The sequence below is a fragment of the Neolamprologus multifasciatus genome, chromosome 20 (assembly GCF_963576455.1).
Source record: "Neolamprologus multifasciatus chromosome 20, fNeoMul1.2, whole genome shotgun sequence".
NCBI classification, from domain to species: domain Eukaryota; kingdom Metazoa; phylum Chordata; class Actinopteri; order Cichliformes; family Cichlidae; genus Neolamprologus; species Neolamprologus multifasciatus.
In genome coordinates, this window is record NC_140458.1 from 28,044,837 (window position 1) to 28,063,196 (window position 18,360).

The 18,360-nt window shown below is 38.8% G+C and overlaps 1 protein-coding gene across 1 annotated transcript in view; it reads left to right on the forward strand.

Moving 5' to 3' along the window:
• Positions 1-18,360, forward strand: part of prkar2aa (protein kinase, cAMP-dependent, regulatory, type II, alpha A) — a 44,349-nt gene that overhangs the window by 22,595 nt on the left and 3,394 nt on the right. Inside the window, exons 3-8 of the mRNA XM_085145157.1 lie at positions 4,365-4,400; positions 11,992-12,128; positions 12,811-12,917; positions 17,255-17,396; positions 17,857-17,958; positions 18,197-18,271. Coding sequence (XP_085001283.1) covers positions 4,365-4,400; positions 11,992-12,128; positions 12,811-12,917; positions 17,255-17,396; positions 17,857-17,958; positions 18,197-18,271 — 599 coding nt within the window. The remainder of the gene's footprint in view (positions 1-4,364; positions 4,401-11,991; positions 12,129-12,810; positions 12,918-17,254; positions 17,397-17,856; positions 17,959-18,196; positions 18,272-18,360) is intronic.

Here is an 18,360-nt window from a genome sequence, read left to right on the forward strand (position 1 = left end):
CCGGAAATCAGTGTGTGCTTTAAATGTAAAGGGCAAAATTACAGACAACAGCCGTAAAACAAAGTATTGTCTGCATGTATTCAGTCAAACAGCAGTGAGGTGGGCATTATAGCAGCTTTTTGCTGAACAAAGTACATCAGTGTTTCCAAGAATGGCCTTTTGTGGTCTATATGTGGATCTTAAATTCTGTGTGAGAATATATATATATTTTTTTCCCTCTCTCGTCTTTGTGCCTCTTGCCTATGGTACCTGCAGCGATCAGACCTGTTCGTGAGTTTGAGTCGGATCAAAACAAATCATTTTAAGCAGTTTGGAATGTGTCCTCCCTGTTGGTGGGTGAATGGTAGCGCTTAAGGGAAATGGGGATTGTGCTGAAGGGAGAGAAAAGTGTGTTTGGGAAAGGGTAAAAATTAGGTTAAGCTGAAGTTAAATCTTCCCAGGTGGTGTCGGGATTTTTCTCAATGCACCTCTTTTAAGAAACCAGCTTATGTTATGTTTTTCGTTCAGTGTATCACAAATTGTATATCTTCAGACCTACCAAGCTCTTATGGAAGAAGGACTGATAGATGAATGAGCAGGTGAACTTGAGGTCAATGATGGAAGAATGTTAGTGCTATGTGCATGTGTGTTAAAGGCATAGTACATTGTTATGGATTTTGGCATGTTTAGCATTGATGTCTAAGTTAACTACAGCACATATTCATCTTGTTAGTTATAGAAAACAGTATTCTAGTTTATTCAAGAACACTTACAGTCAGTGATAGACCATTTAATTTTAACCCTGAACTAATGGGTGGGTTGTTTTCCAGCCTTGCTTTTCTGCAGGCTTCACCTCGAGTGCTGTGTGCTGACCACATTTCTTATGGACATGATTTCCAGTGAATGAGGTGGAGGAACAACTAAACATGTGAAAAAAGGGCAAAAAGTATACTACTGCTCTCTGTGAAGCTAAGACTTGTTGACTTTGGTTGCATGACGACACATCTGAAGTCAGAGTGTTGTTAGACTTCATCACAGTAATTACCAATATAGAAAACAGTGTGCATTTATGAAGCCATACTGACATCACTACTGTAAGACATAAGTTAGGTGCCCGGACTGCAATTTTCTTCTAATTTCACATGAAATATATTAGGTTCCCCGTTAAATAAGGGAAATAGGATATCAGTGTAATTGTGTGTCACCACTGACTGCTCATGTGATAAACAAAACAGTGACCCTTTTTGTAGATAAAAAGACTACTTTTGGATTTTTTATCTGTATTTATGAGCCATTTGTGGGGTGTTTTTGTTTTGTTTTTTAGACAAACATTAGTTTGTCAAAGTGCTATTTTACTCTCTCTCCCCCCCCCCCCCCTTCATGCATTAGTACATTTGGCAAAATTAAAATTAATCTACTTCCTGTTTTGGCTAATGTTCATTAACATGACCCACCCAGTTTTATGAGAAAACACAAGATTATCTGCCTCTGCTTTGTGTAGAGCCTCTTCAAGAGCTATGTTTTTGCTTTTATTTGAATGGTTAAATCATAATCTGCCAAGGACTGCTTCAGTTGGGCTTGTAACTTTTATGGGAGGCTCCGACACTGTTTTACTCATGCATGGCATTAAAACTGAACATGCAAGCAGGCAGATCCAGATTTCAAGTAAAGGAGATCACAAGAACCTGACTATCTGGTATATATATGAGAGCTAACACACACACGCACACTTGTGTATCATTTACTCTTGGATGTGACACAGATGTCAGTGTACTATTAACTAGGACCCCTCTATGGCTTTATCTGTTGAGCCAAAGTAAGCCTGATCTCCAGAGAGAGCAGGCATTGTTAAACCCATATCCCCAGATGACTGCAGTAAAGTGGTGTGTGTATGTGAGTTTTCCCCAAGCTCCTGTCTTCACAGTCCAGATCTAATTTGCTCTGACAGGATGGTAATAAGGTAGCAATAGACACATGCTGTGTGTGTATCTGTATTTCAGCCGTGAACCATACCCACGCTGGCTTGTAACAGCCCACTGCTAGAAAGCAGGTGTTTAGAACCTCAAACTTACCCTCTGCGTGCGTAAATGAAGGCCATGTTGCACACAGACTTAAATACTCACAAGCACATACAAACTCGAGGGCACAGCTGTTGCACTGGCTTTACCGAAGAAACACATTATGTAACCAACTTTAGTTTGTCTAGATAGAAGTGATATTGTCTCATTTTGTATCTCATTTGAAAACCTATCAATGCACTAAAGTAGATATATTTTAGATATACTTTACTTCCCAGCCATAACTAACACACACACACACACTGCTGATACATTGTTTCACTGTACATATGTCATCTCACTGTTCATATCATCTACACTGCTATCTATTTATACCCAGCTGTGTTCTTCCGGGCTGCCATAACTCTGAAAATTTTCTTTTGTCAAGTGCGCAGGACTTGAAATCATGACCAGATATTAAACTTGATTATAGTTGTTGTTGAAACATTTCCAGGAAACATTCCCTGATTTAGGTAGGATGTTTTTCCTGTGTTTGGATTTAATGTTGTTACTAACATTGGCTAAAGCCAGCTCCTGTATAATCAACTATCAAAGTAACAGAGGAAATTAATGTGTTATTGTCCAAAACAGGCTAGAAATGTTAAAGCTGTTTTATTTCCTTTTAAGAGCTCATTGCCCTGTTAATAATTTCTTTGCCACGGGGCCTCACCGGTCCTTGATCTTGAGAGGCCATAAAGCCAGGAGAAAAGATTGTGAGCAAAAGGATGGCTTCCTGGCAAGTATTCCTGTGGCTCAGCTGGGAAAAGTCTGAAGAAAAAAAACCCAAAACAACAAAAAGGGGCAGCACCAGCAGTGAGTGTAGCTGCTCCATGCCCAAACGGTCAGCTTACACTCGCAGAACTAGACCAGTTTCAGGCTGTAGTCTCACCCAGTTAACTCTAAGACTACAGCCCTACTTTTCATGTCTGGTATGCACTGTGGATAGCTCGTTTGTAGCATGATAAAGAGTCCAGTATTAATACATGCAAGTTTATTGGTGTCCCTAAGGAGAAAGGCCTTTACTAGGTGTTTTAATCAAGACTGAAGGCAAAGTTCATTTCTTGTTTTATTGCTCCTTGTATCATGATTGACGCCATAAAGGGACTTTTTCATGATTGCTCTTATTTATAAATTATAGGGCAGTGTAATAAAAGAAGGGTTGCTCCACTTTATTTTACACATGTCACATCTGAAACTGTATTGTAATCTGAGTTCATAGTGCACTTCATCCACTTGAATGAACGTGACTCAATTTGATAAGCATCTTTGTAAATATGCAGTTATTAATGTAAATGCATTGACCATTATTTGGCTCAGTGTTTGTTTAGTTTGTACAGAGTACAATGCGTTTAGCTTTGGGTTTCAGGAATACATTGTTTTTTATTGCCCAATCTGGGATGAGCAGAACTCAGAAAAACACATCATGCCGCCTCATATTTTGTTTTTTCTTCATCACATTGCATTGATCTGCAGCGATTACCGTTACATACTGGTAGTGGAGGTGCATGCTGTTTTGAGTCCTTGAAAGCTGAATTTGAAAGCAGAGACAGATCACATGTGCTACCCTGGCGGCTCAAAAATGTTAACAGCGCCCCAGCAGCATCTGTGCATCCAAACAGTGCTTTGCAGCAGCTTGAAGCTGGCTACACTGGCGTGCATACAAGTCGTCTTGTCGAAACAAAATATAAACAAACCGCAAACCTCTGAATGCAGAAACCTGGGGGGGGGATTGTGTTGCTTATTTAGGCAACCAAATGATTATTACATGTAATGTGATCTGTCAGCTGGATTTTATTCCAGCATACCGGTAACCTTAATTACACGTACAATTAGTTAGAAATGTTTTACTTGTAAACATGCATCTGAGACTTCCTTATTAAGTTATTTTGTTTTGTTTTTTTGTGATCAACTTTTGTTTTATTTTTCCACTTTGTAGTCATGAAAAAATGCATCTCTTCAGCTCAGGGAAAGTTTGTGTGTGTATGCTGGTGTCTTTAGTCACTGCTCATTAATGTGTATAAAGAGACTGATAACTGTGCTAATCTGAAAATGCTCTTTGTTGCGTTCTCATATCTCTTAGCCTAAATCTCTCCTGGTTGCACTTGGTTTCTCTCTAAATCTTCTTGCCCACCTGCATCTCTGAATGTGTCCCACTTTTAGTCTCATTATTTCTGTCTGTCTACCTTTTGTCCAATCTCCTTCAATTATGAACACCGTCTGTTCAGAGCACAAAATAGTTATATGGATTTTTTTTCTTCCATATAATCATGAAATTGTATTAAATGTCACCACATTGAAACATAATTCTTTCTTTCTGTCTGTTCACAGCTCCACCACCAAGCAGATTCAACAGGAGAGTGTCAGGTAAGTTCACCGGCGTGTGTTTGTGTGTGTTTGACGTCATGTCCCCCAAGTGTAAACCACACCATTGGTGACATTACATACATCACTGCCAAAACAGCTTACCAACAGTTTATTTGTGTGTGTGCGTGCCTGTGGGGCTGCTTAGTATCTGCTTTTGCAGTAGAACGGTGTTTAGGCATTTTTTGGGGGGGTAATCACTGTATTTGTGCACGTCACAAATGTACAACAGTGTTAAGAAGCTTCACTGTGGTGTGTTTTGGGTCTTGTGTGTCTGCCTCGTCTCTGTTTCTGTGCTTTAGCGTCTGTGGTTTGGTGTGCACTGTGCTCTTGTTTTCTCACGCTCCGTCATACTTCTGTAGTGTTTACACGAGTGGCTGAATGTCGTCAGCCGTCACAGAGCGCTGCACTTTGATTAGGCTCTGGGTGTGTCCCCTGATGTTTATCTGCACTGCTGTTTTATCATTACTGACCTCCTGTCTTTACCACAGTCTTATGGTTTCCTTGGAGAAATTGCACATTTTAACAGAAATTGCACATTTTAACAACTTTTTTTCTTTGTTTTTTCTTTTCTTTTTTTAAAAGCTAATTTAGAACAATGACATTTTGCTGCCCAGAGGTCCTTGTTGCTATGATTTGGTAAACAAAACTGTTCAAATATTCTTTGTTGACAAAGATACTGTGTGGTGCCACAACCTTTGTTGTGGTAATGTTGTAAGACACGATGATCCCTTCTGATCCATGAGGAAGAATTGCTTTAATATAGCAACAAAGATGGAGCGTCACTGTGCTCCTCGAAATGTTTCCCAGAGATGTCACTGCAAAGCTTCTTCAGAAACGAAGGCCCATGTTTGTAGTTTTCCTTTTCAGGCATTTGTATGTATATTCAATGATGGCTTCATTTTTAATTTTTTTGGCATTTTGGTTGTGATGTACAGTTCTTTGCAAAAGTCTTAAGCTCCCCTTGTTTCATTATATTTTATGAGGAGCCACACTTTTTTATTTTTAAAGTAGTCTTGAGCAGTAGTTCTTTTTGAAGGTCTTTCAAAGGTTTTCTTTGGAGTTTGGCTGCTTTTTCACGCATTTTTAGTCCAACGTATATTCCTGGGCCCGTATCCCTAAAGAATCTTTGTGCAAAAAGTGGCTCCTAGCGGCCAAATTCTAAGAAAATTCTCAGAGTCATGACGTTTTCTTAGAATTTCCCCTAAAAGTGACACGACAATCCCAGTTAATATAAAAGCTATTCCTCAAGATTCCTAGCGCTTAAAAGGGCTCCTAAGGCGAGATCTGCTAAGAGCAGGGAAGAGGACTTTTAGTGGCTTAGGAGTTCCCCTAAGTAGCTGCACAAAATGGCCAACAGAAGAGGCAGGAGAGAAGTCCTGCAAACACTGGATGACAGGGAATTATTGGATCGTGCAGGAATCATGTTTGTGGTGGATCTCCTTAGAGATGCAATTACTTCACCAACTCGACGCCACAACGCTATTACACCGGAGACGAAAGTAATCACAACCCTGAGGTATTTGGCAACCGGGAAAATGCAACAATGCAGCAGTGACTACTTGGGTCTGTCCCAAGTCATCACTGAATTTCTTGAATGTGAAATATTATTTACAATTACAGTCAGCATAAGATTAGAGTGTATAATTATGTTTATTGATTTGAGGGTACATCCTTTGCTCATTATCACCAAAAGCTAATTTCCATCAAACTTGTAGGATCAACCAATCACGGCTTTTGAAATGATGACTCATACCTAGCAACGGGGTCAACCACACCTCCTCACTAAGATAGGATTTTCCATCCATTCCTTGCTCAGAGTTCACTGAAAATGTTCTGGAATCACTTCTAAGCTAAAACTCCTGGCAAGGAATTTTTAGGTTAAATTAGGAGCTCTCTGAGAGGATTCTCAGAATCTTTAGGGATACGGGCCCTGACCTTTTACACAGGATGCTTTTCTTTTTTTTTTCTCTTTGAATGAATGAATCAGTCCTGTATCTACACATAGCAGACAATCAATTTTCAATTGTATCCTGAGGCAATTTGTTACTAACAGCCTGTTGCAAAAACAAATTTGCTCCAGTTGTTTAAAAAGTTTAATCTTTTAAAAAAATCCCAAAGAAAACAGTTTGAAAATGGGTTTAGAGCTATTTGGAAAACTGTAGAAGTGGAGGATAAAGGAAGAGGTTATAGGCCTTAAAAAACATACACAAAAAAACAAACAACAACTTACACCAGATGAACAAATATCCCACGAATCCCCAAATTTTACAAGAACTGGATTGAAAGTCAGTTGGGACAGGTCTTACGGCGTGATGAATCCAAATTTGAAATTTTTGTTTAAAATTTCTGTTGGTATTGATGGAGAAGGAAAAAGAGGTTCAACAATGTCTACAGCCATCTGTAAAACATGGTGGAGGCCCTGCCATGCTTTTCAAGCTGCACGTCAGTCAGTGGTGTTGAGGATCTTGTCAAAATTGATGAAATTATGAACCCAGAAAACTACGATCAGATTTTGCAATATATCTAAAAGGCAGCCAAAATCCAAAGAAATGCGTTGTCCGTGTGTTTCATTAAAAACAAAGGTGTAGTCTGCCCTTAAATGCATAAGAGAAGAAAAGGGAGTAGAATACTGTCCAGAAAAGGTGTAATGATGTCATCCAATAGTTACACAAAAGCATTTACTCTTTACTTTTCTAAATGGCTAGGTAGGTGTAGCATCCAAAACTTAATATGTGACTAATTTCACAAGGAGATTGTTATTTAGATACAAAGATGTTTGCCTAAAACCTTCTTGGCATTGTCTTGTAATTAGGATTCCTTAATAATTAGATTATTTTGTGATATTAAACCACTGGTCTGTGGTTCATTTAGTAACAGGCATGATTTCGCTTTCAGACCGTCTAGTGCAGTGTCTGACAACACTTCCAAATAAGTTAATTAAACAAAGATGGGGCATCGTTTGTTGTGGCTTGGCACTATAAATCAAAATATCCTCTCTGTACAGTGATATTATGAGAATCCTGCTTTGTATTGTAGCAGTTAATATGATCTGCTCAGAGTTTCTGGCCGCTCTAATGCAAGAACAAATAGTTGGGGGGAGAGGGCCGCTTTCCAAGGACGTGCTAAGTAAAGGAATTTCTGATTACGTAGTTTAAAGTGTTAAACAAAAAATTCAGCCTTGGAGCTTTTAAACTGTGCTTTAAATCAAAAAATGCACTTATCATCATTATTTTCTTTTTTAATAATACAGCGTTTGGTCCAAACACTTGTATTTTGGGGCAGAAAAAGTAAGGAATAACCTATTTGGATGATCCAATATGTCCATTACCTTTGTGGGTGTGATGCCTCATTGTTTGAGATTGTGTTCTCACTCCTAATTAACTACCATATTCTAAACTGAAGAGCACTGAAACTCACACTTTTGCATATTTATTTCTTCAAACTGAAACAAATGAGTTAGCACATTGACTCTCTAGAGATCACACTGCATCAGACATCATTGATATGACTGCTGGAATAGAAGACTCTACTCTTGCACACACACACGGAGGCATTAATGTGTTTTGTGAGAAGTGGTGTCTCTCTCTACAGAGGTGGAGGAAACAGATAAATAGTGACGGTCCTCTCTTTCCCTACGCTTGTGTGTAGAAACATTTGTTTGTTTTTCCTTGTCCAGAAGAATGTGAGAAAATTAAATTATCTTACAAACATAATTATCTTACATACACACACTTTTTGTTGAATGGACTCTGGGCTGTTAAGAGTGGTTCATTTTGAAGTTAAATTAGTAAATTAGCTTACCAGTTTACAATGTAAGGGACAGAGTAGTGTATTTTTGACAAGGTTTTTAAGGCAAGTTTTTGGTATGTTTATAACAATCTTATTACATTTTTGTATGCCTTCTTGTCCTGATTATTTATAGCTTGGTGAAGTTATTATACAGTGCTATGCAAAACTCTTGAGCCCCCTTATTTTGATTATATTTTGCTGCCAAGCAGCCAGACTTCCTTCAGTTTTTTTGTTTTTTTTTTGTCTTGAGTAATAATTCTCCAGACTTTCTAAAGGTCTATATATTGGCTGCTGTTACACTCACTCACATCTGACCTTTCTCAGAGCAATCTTTTTTAAAGACTTGACACTAACATATGAATCATTAAGGAGTTAAAAAAAAAAAACCTACTTAATTCAACGATGAACCAGTGTTGCTTCTACACATAACAAAACAAGCCATAATACCACATAATTTGTTTCCATTTCTGTAGTTAAATCTACAAAAAATCCTAGCAATAACGCAGGCATGAAATTGTATTTGTTTTCCACTAACAAAGTGATCAACAAAGAAGCTATTGGCTGAAAAGAAGGGGCAGCCCTAAAATAAAAAAAACAAAACTGTCTCCAGCAGATGAACAATACCTGAAAGTCATGTCCTTACAAGAAAAAAATCCAGCAAAAACCTGACACATGGCCTGAAAGATGCTTTTCTTTTAGTTGATCCATCAAGTATTCACTGAAACAGTCTCAGTAGAATAATGGCTGTGCTGAAGCCATTCTTAAGACCCGAACTCTTTCATGGCATGCATTTTTAATTTCTCTTTGATTTGACTTTTGGGATCTGATGAATGTAAAAACAAAGAATTTCCAATTTTTTTTTTTTTTTTTTACCTGATTTTTGTTTCTGAGAGAAATGAGATCCACATAGGAGGACATTCGTTTAAAATTTCGATAGAACAGTGGCAGTATAATGTCCTCGTAAGTGGATATCAGGCCCTTGAAGAGCAAAATGTATTATTTTGGTCTAGACATACCAAAATGTGATGTCCACATATGTGGGCGCCAGGTCCTAGGAGGTTAAGGTAGATGTGGAGAAAAGGCTGAGGTATGCCACATTCCACAAGAACTGGACTGAAAATGGTTGCAGACATGTAGACAGGAGGACAGGAAAAAGGTGCAGCAGTGAGAGTTTGCAGCCATATTTAAACCATGGTGAAGGCTTTATAGTGGTTTCAGGCTGCATTTCAGCCAGAGGTGTTGGGTCTTGTCAAAATGGACAAGAAGTTATGAAGAATCACAAAAAATGCCATCAGATTTTGATGCAGCATACAATACTATTTGGAAAGGCAAGGCAAGTTTATTTGTATAGCACAATTCAACAACAAGGTGATTCAAAGTGCTTTACATATATATTAGAAACAAAAACAAGGATTTAAAATTGATTAAAACAAGCAAACTAACAAACAAACAAACAAATAGTATATAAAATCAAAACAGATAAAGTGTCTAGTAACCAGTGTTGGGTAAGTTACTTTAAAATAGTAACTTAGTTACATTACTAGTTACTTCTATCAAAAGTAACTCAGTTACTTCAAGTTACTCGTTACTTTCAGAGTAACTAGTTACTAGGGAAAGTAACTTTGGTTTTACTCAGAATTCTCTTATTAATGTGTTGCTTCCATAACTTTGCCAGTCTTCTAGCTTGCTTACTTGCCACAAGTGCACTGTGCCACCTACCAATAGAAAGGAAAAGATAATGTGCATATTTCCACGAGAGAAATCCCACGCCTGGACCGTCATTGACTGCTGTCATGATTCTAGCCTACGTCACAGCGTCATGTGCGCCTTTTACATCCAACACAAAAACTGCAGTCGTGGTGCTTTGATTGTACTCAGAACTCGGAAATTCTGCCTTCTAAATAGGAAGATGTAGGTAACACCACACTGCAGATGAGCTGCATACAGGGCTGGACTGGGACAAAAAAATCGGCCCAGGCGTTTTGACTAGAGACCGGCCCACCATTATAGGAAAAATCATAAAGCCTTTGAATGAAAACAAACGCTGTTGTGACAGTGATGTTCACTGTCTTGATGGTATATATGTATCAATCTATCAATCGTTTGTTGTAAGATTCAGATAATTATTTTTTAAAAGCTAGACATTTTAAATGAGAATAAGAAAGAAAAGTATTTCTTTGTGCCCACCTCTCCCTGTTAATGCCCTACCTGGCCCCCCTGGCAAAACTTTGCTAGATCCGCACCTGCACAGTTACCAGCTGTCAGCTACCTAAAAAAGGATCCTGGGGTTATCTGTCTCTCAGAAACAGTTCATAACTTCCCTTCAACTCATTTATGTCACCTAAAAGGTAAACCTGTTTCTCCATCACCTGTTCAGCTCTGATGATTCAGTAAGGACATCTCCTGGTTTCATCTTCATGTTTCCCTCTCACCAGATAACCAAACCGACATCATGACCAGCAGCTTTACAGCTGTGGCTCCAGCAAACATCAGCTGATACTAGAAATTAATATTAAATAAATTCTAACAACTGCTGATCAAGCTTAAACGTGCTGCTGTTGTTTAACGTGACATTGGCTGGTTTCCTCTTTCTGGCGCAAAGTGGGCGATAAACAAACAAGAGAGCCGATCAGCTGATCATTGATCAGTTTTCATGATTGAAGTAGAAACGGGAGAGGGAGGGGAATGAAAGAAGAAGAGGCAGCTGTGCAGGAAAGACACAGAATAACTCCAGCTTTGTGTCTTTTTCATTGTAGCTGAATTACGGGACAAACTGTTCCTTTTCGCCTCAATAAGAAACGCGTAATATTTTATCTGAATACCAGACAGGACAGTTGGCAACTCTAATAACTTATGAACAAAATAAAGTTCAACATCATTAACTTCATAGCACCCACCCAGCTGTATAGAAACTCCGTCGTGCTAGCTAGTACGCAGTACGGAAAAAGTCAGCATAACGAAAATAAACTCCAACTAAACTTGGTTTATATTTGACCCAGATAGACTGCAGGTCATAACTTCTTACCTGAAGTTCAGTTCACACTTGGACCGGCGGCCGCCTCGGGTCTCTTTTCCTTCTGCGTCCCCTTTCCCTCATCCACCTGCTGCCTCCACCACTTGCTAATGTTACAGAATCTGTGGAAGCTCCGCGATAGCCACCACACGAAGTAACGAGTAACGACCCTATCTAAATCCCAGTAACGACTAACGCGTTCCTGATTTTGGCATAATAACTAGTTACCGTGCTCGTTACCACAATAATAACGTAGTTACTGTAACGCGTTACTTAATAACGCGTTAGTCCCAACACTGCTAGTAACAGATTAATTTTTCAGCATGACAATGATCCCAAACAGACTTCCAATGGAGTAAAAGCATCCCTGGATACAAAATCCCATAGTGCAATGCCATCAGTCACAGTAGCTTTGGGACCTGAACATTATTGAAGCAGTGTGAGATTATCTTGACAGAAAACAGAACAAAAGTTAGCCAACATCTAAAGAAGAACTTTGAATGTCCTTCAAGAAGCCTGGAGAACTATCCTTGAAGACTACTTAAAAAAATACAAGAAAGATTGCATAAGAGAGTTCAGGCTGTATTGAAGAATATTTCCATGTATGTTTGCTTGTTTCAGTAAATCACTGCATGTATTTCCCATTTTCCTAACAAAATATAAATGAATGGGGATGGGTCCAAACTTTTGCACCGTACTGTAATTATGTTTTTGGTTGAAGTGGCTTAATGCTTACTCTGAAGGAGTAGTAGAATACTGTATTTTTTACCTGGATTTCTTTGTCTGTAGTGTGTGCGGAACCATTAAACCCAGACGAGGATGACGAGGACACTGAACCCAGAGTGGTTCACCCAAAAACAGACGAACAGCGCTGCAGACTGCAAGAGGCCTGCCGAGACATCCTACTCTTCAAAACACTAGATCAAGTAAATCAGTCACACAAACAAAAAAACAAAACAGGAAGAGATGTGTACACGGATGGTTAGCAATGGATAAAACTATTTAAAAAAAAAAAAAAAAAAAAAAAGGTTGAACAAAGAATGATTCCTGAAGGGATGCTTCCTCATTAAACCTGTCAGTGAGGCCATGAAACAATATTTATTATTAACTTTCCCCATTTGTTTATTCAGGTTTCCTGCATGCTATGAGATACGTAAAATACTCAAACATTTTTTTATCCACCCTGCAAAGAGTAAATCTGAAGCATCGAGAGGGTACAGTGCAGTAGAGTTACATGCAAATAATGCTATATTACTACTTGTGGTGTTTGTGTGTGCAATGAATTACTGTGTTGTTTGGGTCACATAAACAGCACAGGTAAATTATGTTTCTTAAAGTCATTTGCTGTTGGGGTAAATCTGACAATGTGAAAAAAAATATTGTATTGTGGACTCAAAAATGGTCCTCTTCCTTTCCCTTGTGTATTTTCTAATACCATTTCCCTGATGGGATAATTAAATTTCATCTCGTCTCCCTTCAGGAGCAACACACACACAGAAGCTAACTGAAATTATTGATGCACAAGCGCATGCGCACACAAAATATATTTTCCCTGTTACTCATCTTCCTCATTTGTGGCTGACATCCTTTTTCTGTTCCCGTATGAAGGAGCAGTTCTCACAGGTGCTGGACGCTATGTTTGAGTTGATTGTTAAGCCTCAGGAGCACGTCATAGACCAGGGACACGATGGAGACAACTTCTATGTCATAGAGAGGTAAGAAGCAGATGCCCGTGTCAGATCATTAAAACTGGGACTGTTTGTTTATTCAAATACAGCCTGTTTATTTAGGCTAGGCTGGATGGCAAAAAGGCCAGTGATGGTGTTTTACAGCATAACTAATCAGTCTGTATGGAAAAGAGTCAGACAATTATGAGCCTCCTAAAGTATAAAACAATAAATCCTTCCATTACATCCTAAACAACTGCCAACTAGATCTGACATAGTGATATCACTTAGAAAGTATATTATGGTAATTAAGAAATAAGTAGAAGGTAGTTTAAAAAAAAGCACGGCTGTTATTTTAGAAATCAGTAAATAAGTTGTGACTGCTGGTCATAACAGTTGGGCTTGGGTTTGTGCATTGTTCAGGTTTGACAGGCGTGTGTATCTGTGTTTATGGTATTAGTGGAGCTGTGTATTTCACCTGCTGTATTGTTAATGTAAACACATGGTGCGTTCACAGGTCTTTACACGCCAGGTTAAAGTTAACTTGCATTAAATATACCCTCTGCGTTATATTTAATATGGAAAAATTAACACATTGTGATTGGAAAATTATAATTACTCATTCGTCTGCAGGAAGTTGTGCTGATTGCTGTGGTAGCTTTCTCAGGCCTTGGTGAAATACAAACATTTTAAGTTCATTTCAAGAGTTTTGTACTTTAAAATGTTAGATGCAACTTGAAAGGTTTCCATGGTGATCTCGAAGACTACAGTGCTCTTGTAGGATATAGCATCTCTTTGTTGCTTACATTACTCTAACCAAAGTGATTACTTAAGAATGACTTAGGGATTACTTGCACTGAAAAAAGCCTGACCTTAAGATCTCAGTTTTTAACCTCTACCACTGAAGAAAGAACTTCCCACTGTGTTTCTGGTGGCCTGCCAACGTTTGTCCCACCCTGGCCTCAGTTCATTCTTGGCATGGCTCATATCAGTGCAGTTCCACTCGTGTGCTATCGTTTCATCTGCATAAACACTTTTAAACACAGCGTGCTCCCTGTACATGAGACATGCAGTGACCTTTATGAGCAGCATGCCTGCCTGATCATATACTATCCTGTGGTTTTTTTCCTAGCCTGTGCAAAGTGTAGGTGGCAGCTAATGTCACGAGCAGGGTGGGGTGTGAACATGGACACACAGAGAGACGAAGGGATAAACAGAAAAGAAAAGCAGTGAACATAATAGGATAAAGCAACATTGCTTGTTTCCCATTTAATCTTTTTCTTATGTCACTGAGGCATATTTGTATTATAGACATCTCCTGCTTTCCTTATGGTGTCGTATTATTAATCAGCTTAAACAGATTGGTCTGTTTCTGCTGTCAGCTGATTCTGAATGGCATAACAAAATGGGTTTGTGTAGCTGGCGTGTGTGCCACTATATGGTAAATGTCCACTTAACAAAATCATAGACAGTCAGTTCTAAAGCCTCTAAGACTGGAAGTGGCTAGAAAACCTTCAGAGCTCCTCAAGGATGAGGAGTAAATATATAATGGGAGGAGTGACGTGAAAGATGTGAAAAAGGATCATTGTTGCTTTCAGCCGTGATTACTTAAAGTGTTATTACTGTAATCATTAAATTAAAAGTTTCAGTTTTGAAATCATTAAGTTGCGTAATCTTTCTCTCCTGCCTGGATTTTTCTCATGAAAGCTGTAATGTCTTATATATTTTCAAATCACTGTGAAGCTCAGTGCCCAAAATAATTTTTTGATTCTGTTTACTGATATTGAGCATTTGCACCGTGTATCTAGTTTAAACATCACTGAAGGCTGTGCCCAAGGGTGTGCTTAGAAAAAGTATGTACACATCCCCTAAGTGCAGGAAGAAACATCCGTTTGTCCTTGAGCCGCAGTTCCACAAATATACTCGTCGCTTTCTCGTTTGCTGCAGTTTATCAAGAAAGTACATTTAACACTAGAAACACTTTGAGTTCAAAAGCACTGAACTACGTTAGTGTGATGTTATTCCTAGTGGTTGAATGAAGAAACAGAGGTGGTGAAAGAATCATGGCTCTTTGTTTATATTGACCCAGACATATTTATCCAAGCATGAAATTTATCAGTGACCACCAGGTTTCACACCTGTTTGGTTGTTGAATAATGTGTGAACAACACATACAGATGGGTCTAGAGGGGGGAAGAAAAGAGAGGCTATAAAATTGTCGAAGTAACTTGCAACAGCTTTAATCCGCTTTGGCATGGATTCTACAAATCTATGAAACTCTACCAGAAGGATTTAACACATGCAATGCTAATACAGCTTTCAGATCTCATATCATATCTACTATCATTTAAATTTAATTCATTTTAAATTCTAATTTATCAATGGATTTGAATCACATCATAAAGCCATTCATTAACTTCTCTTGCCCTATGAATGGCAGAATGGTCTCACCATAGGATGAAGGTGACCACATCGAACAAGTTTGCATTGATTTGCAATGAACAGATCCACCAGATCCTTCACTACTTAACTTTCTCACTCATCTGTAGCTACATCTTAACTTCAGGCAGCTGGTGAAACAGGTTATCATTGTTCCCTCCGTCATGATAATCCAGTCGACGTAAGCTAATACTCACTCACCACCGATAGGGTTTTATCCCCTCTACGCAGCCAATGGGAAGACTGGCTAGCCTACAAAATGAGGGGTTAATCCTGCCAAGCAACAACGCTGCAAATTACCTACTCCAGGTTTAATCCTCGTGCAGACAGAGAGGGAGAGTTCAACTGAAGCATTAGTCTCAATGAGTCAAGTAGGCACTATAACCTTTTTTTTTTATTAGACAGTGGGATAATATAACAAATCCAACTGTTTTCCTGTCATGTTTTCCTGCTATTAAATCTTTTACATAATGGATTGCAAAACAGGATGCTTTGTAAAATGAAAGAATTTGAATGGAATGATTAGCAAAACATTTGAAGTACATTTAATTGGTAGAAGAACAATGACAAAACAGAAAATGGTAAAAGTGAGGAATTTTCTTGAGTTTGAAAAATATATGATCATTTTAAATTTGATGCCAGTACCACATTTTAGAAAGGTTCAGACTTTTGTTAATCACATTTTCTTTCAAGCATGGCTAATGGTACTGTTGGAGTTATAATAGTGAAATGTGTTGTCATTCTCACTAAATATTTTGAGCGGTTCATGCAATCCTCTGTGGTATTTTGCATTTCATAATGTACCAGATGCTTTTAATAAGCGACGGCCCTGGACTGCAGTCAGATCAGTTTATCACCCCAAAAACTCTTACTGTGGAGCTATAATGTTGTAAGAAAGTAGTTTGCTATAGTCAGGCTGATACAGATACAGCAGCATGTACTACTTCAAAATTTGCATTGCTTGTTCAGAGTCGGTGGTCCACAAACATGTGAGCTAATGCCTCCAGCCCATAGAAATCGCAGATGCTTATTTTGAATGGTGCAGTCCTGATCGCACCTCTCTACCTAAATGAGCTTGTGCCCAGAGGATGTGTCATTTACACTTTTATTCATTGCTGACAGTGTTTTTCACACGTGTTCCTGAGCTTGTATGTACCCACTGATTTTTCCATTATAAAATCTTTTATGTTTTAAATGTAGTGCCTCCTCGGGGCCTTATGATTCTGCCTGTTCACTGTTAGTTTTCAGCCTTGTCCCTTGGAAACAAAGATTTTCTTTGTTATATTACACTAAGAGATTTATTACAAATTATTGAGCTTCTTCTTACACAGTATTTCTCAGGGAAATAGACACTTCTCCATCTTTACTTCCTCTCTGAGATGCTCTTCAAATTAAGTAAGTTCAGGTATTTTTTGCAGTGATACGTTTTCCCTGGTTATACCTATGCGCGCCCATCAATCCATTTTAGATAGCTTCACAGAACATTGCAGCATCTTTATGTGCTTACATTACTGAAATATAGCATTGAAATGATTTGCAAATCAATGCATTCTGTTGTTTTGTGTTGTTTTTCTTTTTAAGAATAAGCACAAGTCACCAAGTGTGCCACACTATCACGGTCCTATCCACAGGCTAGAGATGCTCTGTAAATAGATAACCATGTACACCATTTTGTAGTTAATAAACATTACTCATTTTGGGTGATCAGTGATGACTGTCATCAAAAAACCTCTTATAGCAACTAAAATGGTACATTTTTTCAAAGCTTGTGGACAGGTTGAACACAGTCAGAGGAAGAAGCCATAAAATGTTTATGCAGATCTTGAATCACTTTCTTTGAAACTGCAGCTCTGTCCAAGTGCCCTACTTTTCTCACTTTGAGACTCTGCTGCTGGCTTCTTGTTATTTCTAACCTTCTGTCAATCGCTCTCTCGCCTTCTCTCCAGGGGTGTGTATGACATAGTGGTATCAGGAAAATGCGTGGGTCAGTATAACAATAAGGGCAGCTTTGGAGAGCTGGCACTCATGTACAACACGCCACGTGCCGCCACCATTGTAGCCACCCAGGACGGAGCGCTATGGGGACTGGTAAGAACTTATAATCCACTTTAAATCCTTTTCTAAAGCCACCACCTACACGAAACTCCACATTATTAAGCATTTTCTAACTCCATTTTGTTCTTTGTTTGTCAGTAACATTTCAGTTATGACCCCTTTGAACTTACATCAGCTGTTGTACATCTGTTGTAATAGTATAGCAGCCTGTACGGGTCTGTAAAGCTCAGGTTTAAACTGTTTTCATTGAAAATTGTCTCCAGAGGTTTGCACTGTGAAGGCTGGGAGCTGTTTCTGTGACTGAACACAGTTTAATAGGCTGTGATGCTGAAGCATGTTAAGAATGGACTCCTGTAATCTATGAATGGAGCCAGTGGCTTTGTAATGTCTTTTGCCGCTGCAGCTCCACCTGCTGGCCAAGCAGAGGAAGAACGATGTGACTTTTTCCTCTATATGAGGTATTTGTTTATTAGAGACATTTTTCCTCTCCTAGGACCGTGCTACATTTCGTAGACTCATTGTAAAGAACAATGCCAAGAAGAGGAGGATGTACGAGTGTTTCATTGAGTCAGTGCCCCTACTCAAATCACTGGAGGTGAGTTATACTTGGATTGGTTTGAAATAAGCCTCATCTTACTCAGTTTAGGTCCCCCCCCACCCCCACCCCCTCCCCCTCATATTAAAGAGTCTAAAGTTCAGCAGAAAGTATAAGAATGTGATTGATGAATCTGAGATGAGCTGGGATTGACTTTGGGGGTATTTGCAACATTTTTGATGCATTTCTTCTACAATATTGCCATTTTCCCTTAAATGTTTGTCTTCTCTCTTTCCAGGCAACAGAGAGGATGAAGCTAGTCGATGTATTAGGAGCAAAGCAGTTCACAGATGCCGAACGTATCATCACACAGGTGAGAGATGCATTTATCAGATGTAGTTTCACGCTGCAGCGTTGAAGGTCTTTACATTCATATAGAGCACTATATTTATAAGTGTCTTT